This window comes from Chelon labrosus (assembly GCF_963514085.1).
Source record: "Chelon labrosus genome assembly, chromosome: 16".
Lineage (NCBI taxonomy): Eukaryota > Metazoa > Chordata > Actinopteri > Mugiliformes > Mugilidae > Chelon > Chelon labrosus.
The window spans coordinates 3,586,070-3,605,994 of NC_140349.1; the positions used below are offsets into that span (position 1 = coordinate 3,586,070).

At 40.3% G+C, this 19,925-nt stretch overlaps 4 protein-coding genes across 4 annotated transcripts in view; all 4 read left to right on the forward strand.

Moving 5' to 3' along the window:
* The window catches only part of LOC311500947 (major histocompatibility complex class I-related gene protein-like), a gene marked incomplete at both ends in the record, with an annotated part of 84,794 nt that extends 74,551 nt beyond the window's left edge, over positions 1 to 10,243 (forward strand). The window contains 2 exons of the mRNA XM_084562584.1: positions 10,056 to 10,073; positions 10,179 to 10,243. Coding sequence (XP_084418710.1) covers positions 10,056 to 10,073; positions 10,179 to 10,243 — 83 coding nt within the window. The remainder of the gene's footprint in view (positions 1 to 10,055; positions 10,074 to 10,178) is intronic.
* Positions 3,052 to 9,113, forward strand: LOC311501331 (major histocompatibility complex class I-related gene protein-like). The gene is made up of 7 exons (XM_084563091.1): positions 3,052 to 3,177; positions 3,403 to 3,678; positions 4,276 to 4,554; positions 5,495 to 5,797; positions 6,010 to 6,123; positions 6,421 to 6,438; positions 6,535 to 9,113. The coding sequence occupies exons 1-7, from the start codon at positions 3,129 to 3,131 to the stop codon at positions 6,591 to 6,593; spliced, it is 1,098 nt and encodes a 365-aa protein (XP_084419217.1). The 5' UTR covers positions 3,052 to 3,128; the 3' UTR covers positions 6,594 to 9,113.
* A 2,388-nt stretch (positions 10,244 to 12,631) lies between the features above and the next one.
* Positions 12,632 to 19,925, forward strand: part of LOC311500948 (major histocompatibility complex class I-related gene protein-like) — a gene marked incomplete at both ends in the record, with an annotated part of 48,339 nt that continues 41,045 nt past the window's right edge. The window contains 2 exons of the mRNA XM_084562585.1: positions 12,632 to 12,680; positions 12,812 to 13,081. Of these exons, the coding sequence (XP_084418711.1) occupies positions 12,632 to 12,680; positions 12,812 to 13,081 (319 nt within the window). The remainder of the gene's footprint in view (positions 12,681 to 12,811; positions 13,082 to 19,925) is intronic.
* On the forward strand, positions 16,379 to 18,574 carry LOC311500921 (zinc-alpha-2-glycoprotein-like; the record flags this gene model as incomplete). Its single annotated transcript, XM_084562557.1, has 6 exons — positions 16,379 to 16,383; positions 16,750 to 16,934; positions 17,349 to 17,651; positions 17,871 to 17,987; positions 18,295 to 18,312; positions 18,409 to 18,574. The coding sequence occupies 6 exons, from the start codon at positions 16,379 to 16,381 to the stop codon at positions 18,465 to 18,467; spliced, it is 687 nt and encodes a 228-aa protein (XP_084418683.1). The 3' UTR covers positions 18,468 to 18,574.

Sequence of the window (19,925 nt, forward strand, 5' to 3'; positions counted from 1 at the left end):
TATGCAGAGTTAGCAGCAGATGCAGAGCAGAATGGATGGAAGGCTTATGTCCGCCCGGTAGAAGTGGGTTGCCGTGGATTTGTGGCAAAGTCGGTGATTGCTCTGCTGAGCGAGCTGGGCATACGGGGAAGGAGCCAGAGGACTGCGGTTAGCAACATGTCCCGGGCAGCAGAGAGAGCCAGCGACTGGTTATGGGTGCGCAGAAAGCATGCTAGCTGGGGAACTAGCTAAGGTAAGGAAGGCCGCATGTAGGCCTCGATTTGTTTATTACGCGATTTGTTTGTTACGTGTTTTCGGCCCGCAGCAACGGGGCGAATCACGGTAGATTTGCTTGTTTGTTACGTGGTTCAGTCCGCATCAACGGGGCGAATCACGGTAGATTTGTTTGTTTGGCTCGTGGTTCAGTCCGCATCAACGGGGCGAATCATGGTAGATTTGTTTGTTTGGCTCGTGGTTCAGTCCGCATCAACGGGGCGAACCACGTTAGATATGTTTGTTTGTTACGTGGTTCAGTCCGCATCAACGGGGCGAATCATGGTAGATTTGTTTTTGTTACGTGGTTATTGTTATTAGTTACTATATTAGCTGTTGATAGACATCGAATGGTGAGGGAAACAGGGTTGTGCAGTGGCGGTGTGGAGGGGGGTGACTCCAGGACGCTGGAAATCACTGTTAAGCCTTCTCGAGGTGTCGTGGGCCTAACTTAACGAAACATCGGTGAAGGGAGGTGCCCACTTGAAAACCCCAATGACATGCTGCATACTGCTGTTGTCTTCTTGTTACGTGGTAGCTATGGTTAGCTGCTGAGCGGGCCATACAAGCCAGCAGCGTTTAGCTAATGTTTTACAATGTCTGAACTATGCTGCTCAATGGGCTTACAAGCCAGCAGCTTTTACTTAGTTTATGTAGATTATAGGTTAATTGTCATATTATATGACCATAGGTTAGGTAGGGTCTCTTAGCTGAACAGGGCCTCTAAATGTGTTTTGCCTGGGATTTTGGCACAAGGGATTATAACATCTTATCCTGTGTATTACTGAATGCTATTGTGCAGTCAAATGGGAATTTTCTCAAAGAGGTTGAACTTATGGCCGGGTTTGATCCCATAATGAAAGATCACCTTAACCGTGTCAAAAGAGAAACAGCAAGTCACAACAGCTACCTAGGCCATCATGTGCTGAATGAACTGATTGATTTGTTGAGCAGCAGCAAAATCATATCTGCTATAGTGGATGACATCAAGCAGGCAAAGTTTTTTTTTCAATAATTCTGGACTGCGCCCTGGATATAAGCCACACAGAACAGTTGTCAGTGGTCATTAGAGTGGTGTCACTGCTCAATAGAGGTGTGCGATACCGCTAGATTTGGTATCGATCCGATACCAAGTAAATACTGGGCCAATATCGCCGATACCGATACCGATATCGTTACTTTTTAAAAATTAAGGTGGATGCGCCATCAATCTGAATCAATCTAAATTTGAATGAATTCTCATGACATTTTAAGTGTTTTCGTGATTTGCCTTTTTTTGCCTTTGCACTTTTTTTCTTCTTATCAGCATCTGTAGGGGCCAAGTGGGCGGGGATTTCTATATGCTTTTACAAGTTTGTTGTGTTACCACTGTATCTTACCACCTTTTTACAAATAGCACAACTTGCTATCGTTTCATTTTCGGCCCGAAAATATAACCAAACAGCCCTACTCTTTCTCTGTTGTGTGTAATGCGTTGCTGCTGGCCGAGCCTGGCTGGTAGCGGTGGGCTTGTTCGGTCACCTGGCGCCGCGGAGTCACGTGACGGTACAACAAACACACGCGAGGGGGAGGAGGAGCAAAGTGAGCCTGATCTGCTCTGTGACAGCAGCGGCATCTAGACAAACAGAGTCGGGTCGCTTCTTTAATGAAACGAGAGAAACTGAAACTTAAGTATCGATCTCATTACAATGGTATCGATCAATCTCGATACCAACGTTGGTATCGATATTATCGATATTTGGATCGATCCGCCCACCTCTACTGCTCAAGCAGAGAGGAGCTTTTCAAAACTGAAGTTGATCATGTCGTACCTGAGGTCAACCATGTCTCAGGAACAGCTCACTGGCCTTGCCATCATCACTGTCAATCACTCAATAGGGGAGCAGATTTCATATGATGACATTATTGATGATTTTGCATCAAGGAAGGCCAGAAAGGTCAGGTTTTAGGTTTAGTTTGTGTTTTCTGTTCTTAGTGCAATAGTGTAATAATTAGGTTTCCTTGTTTTCTCCTCCTTTCTTCTGTTATTTGTGTGATGACGGATTTGTGCTATTTAGAATATTTATTCTATATTGTATTTGTATATTGTTCGTAATATTTTATATTATTGTTTGTTTTATGTATCTGAGGAGGGGGTCTCGCCCGGGGAGTAATTCAATGTAGAACCGCTACTGAATGCTGCCGTCCAGTTTTGCACACGCATCGTTGAACTCTGCAGTTTTAAAGCATTCCTGATTAAATAACAGACCATGAATCCTGTCAGCCAGTTTGTCAGAGAATCCAGTAGGTGGCACTGGTGTTAAATACCAACAGACCAGTAGTGACCAACACCTTCAGCATAACATAACATAACATAACATAACATAACACAACATAACATAACATAAAAAAGCAAAGACATGCTGGTTAGGTTCATTGGTGATTCTAAATTGTCCGTAGGTGTGAGTGTGAATGGTTGTCTGTCTCTCTGTGTTAGCCCTGTGATAGACTGGAGACCTGTTAGTACACCTCTTAAAGACGTCACCCAGGAAATATGTACAATTTCAAAATAAAAGCCCATAAAAGGTCTTAAAATGAAAACTATTGACAAATAAAAAACTTAAATCTGTCTCCAAAAAAATTTATTTCCAAACTGTACACTCGTTATTTACTTAATGACAGAGTGACTGAATGATTGAATGAATAATTGGGAAATTACCCTCATCGCTTTTATTTTGAAAAGCTGTTCTCGCATACGCTCTGAAAATTTTCATACTACAAAACAAAGTGTGGGCTGGCTTTACCTCAGTCAGCCTTTACTTTTTGATTCAGCTTCCCAGCTCTTTACCAGCTGATGATCTGGCCCAGTGTCTTCATCACAATAAAATAAAATCAGAATGAAAACGTTCTTCTACCTGCTTCTCTTGTGTCATGTTTCATCATCAGGTAAGATCACGTCCACATTCTTTATCATCTTTTCTTTAAACTCTTTCCACTCGATCTTACATGTTGCTCTGAGCCATGGCTTTAACCGCTCTGAAACAGTTGACGTTTTACCGGACTCCTTCTTATATCAAATGATAGCCTGAGTCCATATTTTAATTTATTATTATTTACGTAATTCTTATAATTTGATTTACAGTGATATTATATTTGTTGTTTGTTCTACAGTGAAATACTCACTGAAGTATTATGCCACTGGATCCTCTGGAGTCCCAAACCTTCCAGAGTTTATGATGGTTACAGTGGTTGATGACATCCAGGCTGCTCACTGTGATGGCACCAACAAGATATTAGAAACAAGACAGGACTGGATGAAAAACTTTCTTGATGACAATCCTGAAGTCTGGGAACTACACACTCAGCATTGTTTTGAGATTCAACCACATGACTTCAAAAGCTGGATGGACAGTATTATCCAGAGCTTCAACCACAGTGAAAGTACAGGTAGGCCTACATATTCCAGGTTTTATAAACTGTTAGTTCAGGAAGGACATTTCTCGCCACCAGTCATTAAAACTGAAGGAGCTTCTTGGATGAAACATTTCCATTTGACATCCCATCTCCTGGATGACTGAGAACCTTCACATTCAACAGTGCTCACCAGCAGATGGTTAGCATTTATCAGTTCAGCAGTCTTGGATGTAAAGACAACTACTTTAGTATACATGACAAATGAATCATCTGATCTAATTTAGGAGCCCCCAGTGCTCAGCTCTGGTGTTTGCTCTTATTCACTCAAGCTAGAACATCTAGATGTGTAGAAACACTTTGAGTAGTAGGCTACCAATCAGTAGAAAAGCCCTAGATAAATACAAGACCATACCACTGACTTGTGTTTCACATGAATGTCTTGACTGTTTGTTGAATGACTGCCCCGTAAATAAAAAGGTCACATATGACTAAAGCATGCTACTGAAACCATTCAGATTGTACTGCAGCGTCTGCATACCAGTGCATCACACAATGAATAATCATTTAAAATCATCTTTAGATATTTGTACATCACTGTTCATTGTGATCTCTGTTGTCTCTCTCTCTCAGGTGTTCACATTTTACAGGTGATACAAGGCTGTGAATGGGATGAAACAACTGGAGAGGTTACTGGTATTATGCAGTATGGTTATGATGGAGAAGACTTCATTGAACTGGATCTGAAGACATGGACATGGACCGCTCTGAAACCAGAGGCTGACATTATCAAACAGAGATGGGATGCTGGTACAGTTACAATAAAAGAAATTGAGGAATTCCTCACTCAAATGTGTCCTGACTGGCTGAAGATGATTCTGAAGTATGGGAATAACTCTCTGCTGGGAACAGGTAGAGTCACATGACCTGATGTAGTTTGCTGAACACTATACTGTTTATTGTATATTTGTTGTATTATCAGTTCAATGAGTCAGACTCTTTGATTGTCTTCTGTCAAAGATAGATGCTTGGATTTAAATCAGTGCTGAAGCTATGATAAACTGTTCGATATATCCTTAAATATATTATATGACCATAGATCAGCCTAATCTGTACTTTGTATTTGAGGTTTATAAGAAAAGATTAACAAACTTGAACATGCTGGTTATCACTCCCTCAGGAAATACACGGAACCAGGGTTGTCAATTACTGATGGATTTAATCGCAGCTTCAATTATCGTCCATGAAATCCACCGTCGAACTACATGAAATACAATCACACACAGAAAATACTTATTACACACACTGTAACGTTCAGACAGACACGCATCCGCTAATAAGCTTAACGAGCAATTAAACATTAACAAAATGCGCAACAATATTCAGACATTAAACACATATACCTCGCTGGCTGCAATTCACCATGAGGGAATGAGAAGCAAAACGGAAGGAATGGGCAACCTTTTCTTCAACTTCGTCTAATCAAGGCGTAACAACTCCTGCCATTCATCAACTTGGAGAAGACAGCACATGTCAGTGTATAACATAAACTTCCTGGTTGCTACTACTTAAAGTGTCCCCGTGCAACACAGAAATACATAAAATAAAAGTTCCTCTCATATACATAATTCCATCAAAATCGGTCAGTATGCATTAAACAAGAAACAAAAAATAATACATGCAAATTACCAAAAAATATAGCAACATAAATAATATTTATGGCAGTTAAACTGGTATTATCATCATCATGTATGTCACCACCAATATATAGTATGTCTGTAATTGATTCTTTTTATTCACATTATTGATTTCTTCATCTTTGTTTCACCTTCCTCTCTGTCTCTCTCTCCAGACCTCCCCTCAGTGTCTCTCCTCCAGAAGACTCCCTCCTCTCCAGTCAGCTGCCACGCTACAGGTTTCTACCCTGACAGAGCCATGATGTTCTGGAGGAAAGATGGAGAGGAGATTCATGAAGGAGTGGAACAAGGAGAGATCCTCCCCAACCATGATGGATCCTTCCAGATGAATGTTGACCTGAACATTTCATCAGTCTCACCTGAAGACTGGAGGAGGTACGACTGTGTGTTTCATCTCTCTGGTGTGGAGGACGACATCATCACCAAACTGGATGAAGAACAGATCAGAACCAACAGAGGTAAGAGTGACTGTGGTTTGTTGGATATTTCAGGACTTGTCCTGCAGGATAGTTGGTAATTTATCTAACCAGACTGTAATGAGGCTTTGAGCCACAGAAAATGTTTTAAGAAGAGTTTTATTTTATACAGATGGAAAGTAAATGAGGTGGAATGTACCTCTGTTCTAATCTTCTTTATCTGGACTGTTCTTAATCTTTACTTTGTTCAACAGAGAAGCCCAGTAACATGACCACCACCACCACCGCCATCATCATCACTGCAGTGGTTGTTCTTGTTGTCGTCTTTGCAGCAGCTGCTGGATTCATGGTTCATAAAAAGAAACAAGGTGAGCTACTTTGATTTAGTCTTTGAGTTGAATCCTACAATTTGAAGCATCCAGCAGTAAAAGCTGAGTAAGTCTCAGAGTCAGGAGAAGTCAGGAGAACATGACTATACTATGATGATGAGGGAGAGAAGTGATGAAGAAAGAAACAAAGTGAGAACTAAACAGAAGAGCAGAGTGGATTTATTCTTCAGGTTGAGTGAGTAGAAGAGGATCATATTCACTGGAGATAAGATGATGAAAGATATTCTGATATTAACAACTGGAACTGAAATGACCTGTCTTTACTTTTCATTTCAGACCAAAATGCTCCACCTGGTAAGTAAAACTGATTTTATTCTGTTTCAACTGATCTAACAAACTGTTTATGATTTCTCCAGACTATGAGTTGATCTTTAACTCTGTTTGTTTCAGACCTTACAGATAGTGAAGTCAGCTCTGAGCTCACTGAGAGACTGAATCCAGAAACCTGACTGACAGTATATTTTTCTTATATTTTTAAATACACTGTCCTACACTTGATACTGGATAACTGAAACTATGTTCCTTTTTTTTGTGGGGCGGATTCATCATAATTGTGACGTTTACAGTTAGAGACCAGATCAAATGAAGTCTAGTGGAACCAGTTAAAGATGACGGTTTAATTACTGAGCAGGAAATCACTTTCACATAACGTTACCGTCTAAGCCAGTTGGGCTGGTTACACCACTGTTGGATAGATATGTTAATGTTGTACATAGGCTTCTCCACATTATGTTTCCAACAATGAACTACTACTATGTGTCAAACTGCCTGTTTTCAGTTTATATTAAGTTGGGCCTAATTTTGTAGCATTTCTCTTTTTTAATTATAATGTTTTGATATTGTGTTGTTAAAGATGTTTTTTTTTTTCGTTTATTTGTGTGTGTGTGTGTGTGTGTGTGTTTTACATTGCTCAGTGTCTAAATGCCACAACAGAATGAATGACACCAGGACCGTACACACCTCATGATGGTATTCTTTAAGTCTGAGCTCACCTGAACTCTCACAGCAGTTACTTGTTCTCTTGCAGCTCAGTGTATTGATTGAACTTTAATGTGGATGAAGATCCTAATGAATATGTTCAAATGCTGAACCAATCATCTGAGCTGGTTTTAGTTCATACTGTGATTTAGGGTGAAAGCTGGCACATTTGTACCTGTGAATGATTAATTACAGTCTGTCCAATAAATCAAATCAGAAAATATGAATCTATCTCTAGATCTTATCATGTGTTTATCTTCCTGCTGCTTCATCTAAAGCTGCTTGTCTCTAATTGTCTGCTGCTAAAGTCCAAAACACACCTGCTCAGGTAACACGTAGAACTTGACCCATTGGACATGATGCAGTTCTTCACGTTTCCCGTGCTCCCAATAAACTCTCCAATATGGAGGACAGAGTGAGTTTATTTTTCTAGCAGTTTTTCCTGGTGAGTCAGTTTTCTTGTTGCTGCTTGTTTCTTTTAAAGCAGTATTTTTTTCAGGAGCCGCTCCTCTCTCACATGAACTAAAACATTTGGCTGGTGTTCAGAAAAGTCTCTTGTTATTGTTGTATCCTACCTTTCATTTGTCAAATACCCAATTCTACCTTTGGATTTTAGATTTTCAACTCACAAATTATCTGAAATATTAATTGTTTCACCAAAATCTTCTTATTCTCACAAAAGATCAGTATTTCTGTATTTTCCTTTAATGTTTGGTGAAACTGAGTCTTTTTAAATCATCACCATTATCATCATTCTTTTGTTTCTAAGTTATTACAATAACGCCAGGGTCCTGTTTGTGGATTTCAGCTCGGCCTTCAACACGGTCGTTCCGTCTCTACTACAGGACAAACTCTCCCAGCTGACCGTGCCTGACTCCATCTGCAGGTGGATTACAGACTTCTTGTCTGACAGGAGACAGCATGTGAGGCTGGGAAAACACATCTCAGACTCCCGTACCATCAGCACGGGTTCCCCTCAAGGCTGTGTCCTTTCTCCTCTGCTCTTCTCCCTGTATACCAACAGCTGCACCTCCAGTCACGAGTCTGTCAAGCTCCTGAAGTTTGCGGATGACACCACCCTCATCGGGCTCATCTCAGGTGGAGATGAGAGTGCTTACAGATTGGAGATTGACCGCTTGGTGACTTGGTGCAGCCGCCACAACTTGGAGCTGAACGCCTCCAAGACAGTGGAGATGATTGTGGACTACAGGAAGAACACAGCCCCACTCCTCCCCATCATCCTGTCTGACTCTACAGTCAACACTGTGGACTCCTTCCGTTTCCTGGGCACCATCATCTCCCAGGACCTCAAATGGGAGCTGAACATCAGCGCCCTAATTAAAAAAGCACAGCAGAGGATGTACTTCCTGCGGCAGCTGAAGAAATTCAACCTGCCAAAGACAATGATGGTTCACTTCTACACTGCCATCATTGAGTCCATCCTCACCAACTCCATCACCACCTGGTATGCTGCAGCCTCTGCTAAGGACAAGAGCAAACTGCAGCGTGTCATTCGCTCTGCAGAGAAGGTGATTGGCTGCAGTCTGAAGTCTCTTGACGAGATGTACGCTTCCAGGACTCTGAAGCGTGCAGCTAAGATTGTGGCTGATCCCTCTCACCCTGGACACGGACTATTCAACAGACTCCCCTCTGGCAGACAGCTGCGATCCATCGAGTGCAGGACCACTCGCATGGCGAACAGTTTTTTTCCATCCGCAGTGCGTCTGCTGAACAATGCCAAGCCCCCCCCATGAACACATCAAACCCACTACCATCCCACAGTAAATGTTCTGGTGGAATATACATATATATATATATACTGTGTATATAGTTTTGTATTTTGTTGTATTTTTATGTTTATATATCTGAGAGCAAGTTTCTATATTTATTCTATAATATAGTTTCTATATTTTATTTTAGGCGTAACAACACCAAAGCAAATTCCTTGTATGTACGATCATGCTTGGCAATAAAGTCTATTCTGATTCTGATTCTGAAGATAAGAAAATGTCCTGACAGTGAGTTTTACCTTGGTAACCAGTTCACGGTTTTTGTCGCCCTCTAGTGGAATTTCACTGAAACACAGCTTTCACTGAGAGTTTTATCAAACCAAGACATCCAGGCTGAATTGTGGTCTTCAATAGATATTTTTCACACATGAGTCATTTTAACAGTGCTTACAACTGCTTTAACTATAAAAAGAAACAAGTGGAAGGTTACAAGCTACACTTCTATATTTACATTAATCATCCTTTCATAATAACTTCTTGTTGTATTCACTGGTTCATGTTCTTGCATCAATGAGGAATCAGAGATGTATGTATTACGTATGCATTATTATATTGGCTGTTGTAATGTTTACATCACTTAGTAAGTCATCCAGCAGTCTCTTGCATATGGTAATGCTGCTGCTTCATTACTAACTGGATCAAATAGATCTTCTCATTCAACATTAAACCAACACTATTCAGTTTCAGTTTAAGTTTTTCCCACATTTTATAGATGATATTCACAATAAAGTGTCAATTAACAGACACGTCAGAAATATTTTTATATTGTCCTGAATCCAAAATGAAAAGGCTCAAGTATTCAACATAAATACTACAGCCGTTATAACATTAAAGAAGTCTCCTTCAATGTTTTACAGTAAATCTACCACATTAAAGACATTTTACCGAGATTTTGGTACGTACAAGTTCGTAAGTTGTTCGTAAAAGTTGTTGTTGTTGTATCAGAACCTCTCTATCTTTGGCTGATGAGGGAGAGAAGTGATGAAGAAAGAAAAAGTGAGAACTAAACAGAAGAGCAGAGTGGATTTATTCTTCAGGTTGAGTGAGTAGAAGAGGATCATATTCACTGGAGATAAGATGATGAAAGATATTCTGACATTAACAACTGGAACTGAAATGACCTGTCTTTACTTTTCATTTCAGACCAAAAGGCTCCACCTGGTAAGTAAAACTGATTTTATTCTGTTTCTACTGATCTAACAAACTGTTGATGATTTCTCCAGACTATAAGTTGACCTTTAACTCTGTTTGTTTCAGACCTTACAGATAGTGAAGACAGCTCTGAGCTCTCTGAGAGACTGAATCCAGAAACCTCATATGAACAAAAGTGAGATTATTATTAAAAGGTTTTAAACCTGTTTTCTAAATGTTAGGTATGAGATGTTTGCAGTGTTATATTTTGAAGAATGTTACATGAGTGTTTTTGATCATTTCAAAGATTTTGTCATTTTAATGACACAAATCATGTTATATTCTATTGCTTTGATTTAATGCACTAAATACAGTAAGGGGGAGTTTGCATGTTCTCCCTGTGTCTGCATGGGTTCTCTCCGGGTACTGCGGCTTCTGGAGGGTGTACCCCACCTCTGACCCAAGGACAGCTGGGATAGGCTCTAGTCTCCCAGTGACCAGCGGTTACAGAAGATGAATGAATAATACAGTATTCCACTATAGATGTCATTTGGGGGCGGCTGTGGCTCAGTAGGTAGAGGGTTAGCGGTTCGATCCCCGGAGTGTGCCACATGCCGAAGTGTCCTTGAACACTGAACCCCCAGTTGTTCCCAGTGCGTGGCACTGGTTTGTGAATGTGTGAGTGCTTGTGTGAGTGAATGGGTAGATGTGTCTGTGACTGTAAAGCACTTTGAGTACCAATAGGTATAAAAGCAAGGCCATTTACCATTTACCATTTGATATTATCCCTACAGACAGGATTTACTCTTCTGTTCTCTTGTGTGTCTCTTGTTTAGGGAGCTCTTCACATATATAGTAGTGTGATCAAAGATGAACAATGTGCCTCCACAGTACTCCTCAGAAACACTAATGTAGATAAGATTTATTTGTCACATGCACAGTTATACATACAGTTGCAATCAAAATTATTCAACCCCCACTGCAAATAAGGTTTATTTGCAAAATGTACAAATTAGCAAAGGTTTGCAATAAACAAATCAAGCAAGAGCAACTTAGATAGCTCAACACAACTAATATTACAAGTGGTTTCTCCAAATTCAACACAAAAATATCATTTTTAATGACCACTGCATTGTCAAAATTATTCAACCCCTTAATGATAAGCAACTTTAATACTTAGTAGAGCACCCTTTTGCTGTTATGACCTGCTGCAAACGTGATGCATAGCCAGACACCAGCTTCTGGTAGCGTTCCTGGGGAATCTTAGCCCATTCCTCATGGGCAAAGGCCTCCAGTTCACTAATGTTCTTGGGTTTGCGTGCTGCTTGATATGATAACTTAGACCTCACAGCAAGAAGGTCCCAGGTTTGAATCCATGGGCTGACTGGTTCCTTTCTGTGTGGAGTTTGCATGTTCTCCCTGTGTCTGCGTGGGTTCTCTCCAGGTTCTCCAGCTTCCTCCCACCGTCCAAAGACATGCTGGTTAGGTTCATTGGTGATTCTAAATTGTCCGTAGGTGTGAGTGTGAACGGTTGTCTGTCTCTCTGTGTTAGCCCTGTGATAGACTGGAGACCTGTCCAGGGCGTACCCCACCTCCAGCACCCCCACGACCCTCCAGAAGACAAGCAGTTACAGAAAATTAAAGAATGAATAATAATAATTTTGAGAAAGTTAAAACAACTGTTGATGCTGTTTTAACGTAGCTCTAACAGTCGTCTCTGAGTTTTGGATCATTTTGACGTCAGATGAAATGAAATGTCTGTGGTTAGATATTTTAGCTTTTATATTACAGTTAGTAATAATTGACATTAGTTTTCTGAAAACCTTATAAACATTTAGAATTTACGCTTTCTTTTCTTTGTCATTTTTTTTGTTGTTGCTGTAGAGATGGACAGAAAGGACATTGATGAATAAATTGATGGATAACCTGGACTGTTCTTAATTTTCTCTCATTCCTTGTTCAACATCATCATCATCATCATCATCACTGCAGTGGTTGTTCTTGTTCTCATCTTTGCAGCAGCTGCTGGATTTATGGTTCATAAAAAGAAACAAGGTGATATGAGTAATTACAGTCTTGGCAATGAATCACATCAGAAAGTATAAATGTGTCTCTGCATCCTGTCATGTGTCTGTGTCTCTGCTGCTTCATCTAAAGCTGTCTGTCTCTACTTGTCTGCTGCTAAAGTCCAAAAAACACCAGCTCAGGTAACACACACAATTATACACATTGAACATGATTCAGTTCCTCACATCAACAACTCAGAATACTGAGAACAACTTTATTTAAAAAGCACCCATGGAAATCACTGAATAGTGATTAGTTTATGAAAGACATATCTGCAGCTCAGCAGTAGTTTCCTTGATGATTACTTTGTAATATTCTCTCTGTAAGGTTTGCATGAATGAGGAAGATCTTTTTTTTTTAATCCTCTGTCACATGTTAACTTATGAGAAACAAAACCTGTTTGACTTGATTCTTTTTTTCATTTTTACTGGCACAGCCAACACAAGTTTCTGGTTAAACACATTCAGATCAGTCCAACCAGCTGGTGACTTGGTCTAAAGTCTTTATAGAAACAGAACAAGATGAAAACTTTACTTTTGTTGCTTCTCTTCTGTCGTGTTTCATCAACTGCTAAGATCTCATTCACATTCTTCATCATCTTTTCTTCCTTTTCTAGTTTTCTTTTAACAGAAATCTACCATATTTGTGACCATGAGTCTATTTATGTTTCACTCACATTATAAATGTTGTTTGTCCCACAGTGAAACACTCACTGAAATATTTCATCACTGGATTCTCTGGAGTCTCAAACCTTCCAGAACTTGTGGCTGTTGTGGCAGTTGATGACATCCAGGCTCATTACTGCGATGGCATCAACAAGAAATTAGAACAAAAACTGGACTGGGTGAAAAAAGTCTTTGAAAATGATCCTGATCAGTTAAAGATGTACACTTATGGATGTTTTGCTGAGTATCCTGAATTCTTCAGAACCACGATTTCCAGTCTGAAGCAGCTCTTCAACCAAAGTGAAGGTACAGTATGTTCTGTGTTGTATGTGGGTACCTGACCTCAGATCATTATAGATCATAGAACATAAACTAAACTGACTCATGATCATAGCCACAGAGTTCAGGTGTTAGATGTAAAATGGATGGATCAGAACAGAAATTATCAACCTTATTTATGTATAAAACAATAATTATATTTATTATTCTTTAATTAATTAAACTAGTCCTTCACCTGAACATCAAAAACCTTTATGATCTCAAATGAGACCATAAAGGTTTCATTCTACATCTCAGTGTTTTTATAGTCTGCAGATCTCTCTGTCAGCTGACTCCTGGTCTGATCCTGGATCAGTATCTGTTCTTGTTTTCCTTAATATGCACTAATGCAGGGGTGGGCAAACTTTTTGACTCGTGGGGCACAGTGGGTTCTAAAATTTGACAGAGGGGCCGTGCCAGGAGCAGATGGATGTAGTGTTTGTGTGAAGTATGTTGGGATCTGAACCTGGTGGTGAGCTATGGCAGCTCACCATGCATAATCAAGTTAACCACATGTTTTGTCTTTGTCTTGGAGACAAAGGGAAGCCCTGGAAACTCTAAGTCCCACAATCCTCCAGGTGTGAAAACTGACCAAGCAGTTCACTGGCTGACAGTGGCATGTGACCTCTGAGGTCATCAGGTCATATAAAATGCACCGTTTGGCCTTTTGGTGCGTTCTATTTGTCTTGTAAGCGCGACTTGCAACTCGGGAGTGACGTCACATCCGTGTCGGAAAACAAGTTACAGCGGGTTTTTGCGTTCTGTTTACGAGAGATCGGAGAAAAGATGGACGCCTCCAGGAAAGTCGCTGTTGCGCTAGCTCTGAAAGAGTACAGCTACAATCAAAGTTTGTGGTTCATCAATGTGGTTCAATGTGCTTGGTTGCACTAGGCAGTTTGGACGGTTCGTAACATTTATAGTGTTTATCTCGTTTACAGTGCAACCACGGCGGATTTCACATGTTCACTACATATTACACAAACATATTTCACAGTTTGATATCTGAATATTCCGTTTTGATTAACGTTAACGATAGGCTACTGCTCCGCTTTCTGCTCAAGACTCAGCATTGTTGTCATAGCAACATGGAGCGTCTCTAGCCAATTTAAACTGCACAAGCTACAAAATAACTTATTAAGCGGTATTTAGCTGTAGCGACATGCCTATTGGGTAACCGTATACACTGCTATGTGTACGACTTCTACATTTGGTTACAACAAAGACAAAAGTGCTTAAAACAGTAGAAAACCACAATGTTTACTACGTGTGATGCTCGTGGTAGCCATCTTGGAAACTGAACTCGGGGTCCTCTGAGCCTCAACGAGTTGACGACCTGTATATACGACCTCGGGGGCGTTCTATTTGCAACTTCCGGTTCGTAACTCGGGAAAACGACTCGGAAAACGAGTTCGGTGGACAAATAGAACGCCCCATTTGTTCTCTCTCTTATTCTCTACTCTTCCACCTCTTCAACTCCACACCTTCACGTGGAGACCCCCAGCTGCTCGGCTGCAGCTGGGTGACAGGCCTGTTCTCCTTACAGCAGCGAAGCGAGATCCTGCTGAGGAATCTACACCAGCTCTTTTAGCCAACAAACAGAAGGTTTGCAGGCTAAACTCCCAAACAACAGGAGCAACACGGCTAGTTAGCACCGAGCTGCTAACAAGCCACTTCAAAGGACTCAAGGAGCGGCCGGTTTCCCTCCAACGTCTGCCATCAGGAACACACAGCAAGGACTTCAACTTTTTCCAGTTTGGCTTTCCATCAGGAACCACCAGCCACAGGAGCAACACACCAGAAATTGACTTTCCACCAAATCTGGTAGTATGACCTGGGCCTAGTCAAGCTAAGCTAAGCTAAGCTAAGCATAGAACTTTGATTTGATGTGATATTTGTTTTTATTGAGTTGTTTAGTATAGTGACTTGATGTTAGTTTAGATTATGCAACACATAGACACATGCTAAACTAACCATCCTTTCTCTAACCTGGCACCTCTTATCACATTCTCTTATCACATTCCACAAAGGCATTCAGCCAGCACACGGCACATGAGTGTCCCCACTCAGCAGCCATCTTGTTTCCTTTGTGTTCAAGACCTCAAGGCCCCAGCGGCCATCTTGGCACGCCCACAACCGGCGGCCATCTTGGCACGCCCACAACCGGCGGCCATCTTGGCACGCACACACACACCCACACACAAACACATACACACACACACCTGTATAGAGTAGACTGTAGTTAGAATGTATGTTTACTTTTATTCTTGTTAATAAATGTCTTTTAAACATACCTGTCTGTTTAATGTTGCACAAGAGTGAATATTGCCAACCTCTACACTGCCAAGAACTCCAAATTCCTTCAACTTTAACTAGTTGTTAACGTGGTAATTTTGGTTATAGTTATTAAGTTAATTATTAATCCGAACTCCAAATTGACAATTTAGTATAATTTATGAGACTGTTTTGATTAATTGGCTATCTTTTCCCTTCCTAGAAGGGTGGTGCCCCGAGGTGATCTAGTAATTCAGATCCAATTATTTAATAATAAATAATTATTTTTGTTAATTATTAATTATTCATGATAGCCAAACCCCAATACTGAGTGCCTTAGTACCCAGGCCCAACAAGTAATATAAATGAAATGTAAAGGCCATTGCATAAAAGGTTTTGGCCTTTAATAGGTAGTAAAGCATGGATATGCAAGGCTTTTTGAAAAAAAAAAATGCATTTATTAACAGCAGTTAAAAAAAAAAATCACAAAAAAAAAAACTACTATCATGCTTTGGCATCTGCCTACCTAACCATACACTTCTTCAACGCTTTGATGCCCCTTTTCAGAGGGTGATCCATCAATGATTCTCATTGGCTACAACACTTTCAGATCACTTTTAGGAATTCAACCAGAGCTTTATGGAGCCTGGTGTCTTCTATTGTACAATACAGTGATGTTTTACTTGTTTTACTGAGTCTGTAAAAAAGCCGTCAACCTCTCAGCAGTAGCCGCCTGTTCTTGCGTTGACAGCTTGCTAGCGTAGTTAGCATGCTTCGTAGCAAAGTGACGGCTGATATTGTACTCAAAGAATACTGCGACCGTTTCTTGGCATATCAGACAAACTGCTGTTGATCGGACTTCAGTGAAAAAATATTTTGTTGTCCACTCCTTATTAAACACTTGGCACTCACTGTCCACTCTTCTTTTCTTTGCACCACTCATTTTTATGGAAGGGTTCAAGGGGAAAAGCGTGTGACCAAGAGAGTAAATACACTCAACAAAGGCCAGTGCACATGGGGTGTGCCATCTACTGGGGAAACGCAGGCATTGCAGGGAAAATGCCAAATAAATAAGGTTTAATAATATTATTTAATATAATAAAGACAGGTTCGGCGGGCCGGATTAAAAAGCCTGCGGGCTGTAGTTTGCCCATGCCTGCACTAGTACAAAAGAGATGTTCAGATGTCTGAGTTCAGATGTGAACCAGTTGCCTGGACACATGTAGGCTATACTCCAGCACGTCTGATGGTCAGCATGGAAATGGTTGTTTGATTATAAACTCTGAGGGAGACAGATCCTTGTAGTGTGTGATTTTAAAATCCTCTTCTTTATTTGTACATCATTGTTCATTACACATTATATCTCTGTTGTCTGTATGTTACAGGTGTTCACGTTTTACAGGTTTACAGGTTTACAGGATTGCACCAAAACCTCAGACCGTCTCCACCAAACTGAAATGGGATTCAGACATAGTTACTATAAAAAAGAGCGAGCACTTCTTCTCTCAGACTTGTCCTGAGTGGCTGAAGAAGTATTTACACTATGGGAATAGCTCTCTGTTGAGAACAGGTACGTAGAATCATTACAAAATGTTGTTGATTCCACCTGAAATTCACAGGTCACTAAACACTAAATAAATGTAAACTGTCTGGACGAGAGGACACAGACTGGAGGAAGAAACTGGACAGAGGCAGGAGATGAGAACACCAGGTTCTTCATGAACCACCTTCACAGAAAATAACTGCTGACTGACAACAGAGGATTTTACATGGAGCTGTAGCAGTGAAAGCTTTTATTTCTGTTATTAACCTGACGGTGTCCAGTGGTTGTCCTTCTCATGGACAAAAAGAGACTGTGTTTCAGTGGTTTAATGACTGCAACAGACTCTGGAGCATTTTTAACAGAGAGAATATTTTTAGCTGTTTTACTGTGACATGGTCAAAAACTACCTTCATTAGGAGCTGATCCTCTCTCTCTCTCCAGACCTCCCCTCAGTGTCTCTCCTCCAGAAGACTCCCTCCTCTCCAGTCAGCTGCCACGCTACAGGTTTCTACCCTGACAGAGCCATGATGTTCTGGAGGAAAGATGGAGAGGAGATTCATGAAGGAGTGGAACATGGAGAGATCCTCCCCAACCATGATGGATCCTTCCAAATGAATGTTGACCTGAACATTTCATCAGTCTCACCTGAAGACTGGAGGAGGTACGACTGTGTGTTTCATATCTCTGGTGTGGAGGACGACATCATCACCAAACTGGATGAAGAACAGATCAGAACCAACAGAGGTAAGAGTGACTGTGGTTTGTTGGATATTTCAGGCCTTGTCCTGCAGGTTACTTGGTAATTTATCTAACCAGACTGTAATGAGGCTTTGAGTCACAGAAAATGTTAGAAGAAGAGTTTTATTTTATACAGATGGAAAGTAAATGAGGTGGAATGTACCTCTGTTCTAACCTTCTTTATCTGGACTGTTCTTAATCTTAAGTTTGTTCTTTGTTCAACAGAGAAGCCCAGTAACATGACCACCACCACCACCACCATCATCATCGTCACTGCAGTGGTTGTTCTTGTTGTCGTCTTTGCAGCAGCTGCTGGATTCATGGTTCATAAAAAGAAACAAGGTGAGCTACTTTGATTTAGTCTTTGAGTTGAATCCTACAATTTGAAGCATCCAGCAGTAAAAGCTGAGTAAGTCTCAGAGTCAGGAGAAGTCAGGAGAAGTCAGGAGAACATGACTATACTATGATGATGAGGGAGAGAAGTGATGAAGAAAGAAACAAAGTGAGAACTAAACAGAAGAGCAGAGTGGATTTATTCTTCAGGTTGAGTGAGTAGAAGAGGATCATATTCACTGGAGATAAGATGATGAAAGATATTCTGACATTAACAACTGGAACTGAAATGACCTGTCTTTACTTTTCATTTCAGACCAAAAGGCTCCACTTGGTAAGTAAAACTGATTTTATTCTGTTTCAACTGATCTAACAAACTGTTTCTGATTTCTCCAGACTATGAGTTGACCTTTAACTCTGTTTGCTTCAGACCTTACAGATAGTGAAGTCAGCTCTGAGCTCTCTGAGAGACTGAATCCAGAAACCTGACTGAGTTGATTCATAACTCGTTAGTCTGTCAAACCAAACTCAGCATCATTTTCTGCTCTATAATGTTTTGATGTCATGGTTGAGAAGATGTTTTTCTTGAACCACATTTTGTTCATCTCTCTGGGTTAACATACAAATGGATGCAAATAGACTGGAGCTTTGGAACTGATTCAGTAGTTGTCACCTCACTGAGCACAAACTATACATTTTTGAATCGCTGCATGCAAAACAGAATATATAATTAAAAGCTTTTTATATTGACATTGATTGAACTTTAATGTGAATGAAGAGCCTAATGAATATGTTTAAATGCTGAACCAATCATCTGAGCTGGTTTTAGTTCATACTGTGATTTAGATTGACCTGACAGCTGACTGTGAGCAGCACTATCACTACTATTGTTCTTTTGGTTAACTTTAAAGATAATCAACAGTATATCTGTGTAATTACAGTCTTGCCTGAATAAATCTGTGTCTGAATCTTATCTTGTGTCAGTGATCCTGTTGTTTGTTGGTTGAAGCTGGATTCTGCAGCTTATTTCAACATTTTTGTTTTGTTGTCAAAGTTGAGAAGATGTTTTTCACTGTGTTCAGCTCTCAGTGTTACCAACACATGGATATAAGTAGACTGGTGCTCTGTAACTGCAAAGTAAAGAGCAAAGTGTGTCAGAGTTGGCCTTCAGAATTAAAACCTGACTTCTCTCTGAGTCTGATGTAGGTCTGAGGAGTTAAACGTCTTCCACATCTGATGCAGACATGGTTCAAACACTGACTCCCTCAAATCTTAAATCGTTGTCACAGAAGAATGAAAGTCTCTCCAACATATCACATGTCTTCAGGGTCCCAGAGCTGCCTGGATCATGTCTCTCCATCTGTAGACAGGAGCAGTCGTCCCATCTTTCCAATCAGAAAGTATTATTGTTGCCCAAGAGGAGGACACAGTGACTCCTTTCGTTTGACATTTACTCAGCTCTAATTTTAGACTTTGAAATTATTTGTAGAATGAATTCCTTTAATATTTTGTGGAATGTAGTGGTTTCTCTATTCTTTGTACATTTGTTCATATGCTAATGTTGTACATTTTTTGTTTATTTTATTTTATAAGATTTTGCTTTTATTTTATCTTTCTTTTTATTTGTGGTTCTCAAGAGTGTGCAACTGAAAATGATGAGTAACGTATATCTAAGTCTAAGTCTAACTTTCTTCTTCATCATCATCATCATCATCGTCATCATCATCATCCTCTTTGTTTCTAAAGGTAAAATGTCCTGACAGTGAGTTTCTCCTCGGTGATCAGTTGGTTGTTGTCGCCCTCTAGTGGAAGGACACTGAATCACAGCTTTCACTGAGAGTCTAATCAAACTAACACTGGATGGTGGACTTCAATAGATAAGATTTGTCACACATGAGTCATTTTAACAGTGCTTAAAACTGTTTTAACTATAAAAAGAAACATTAA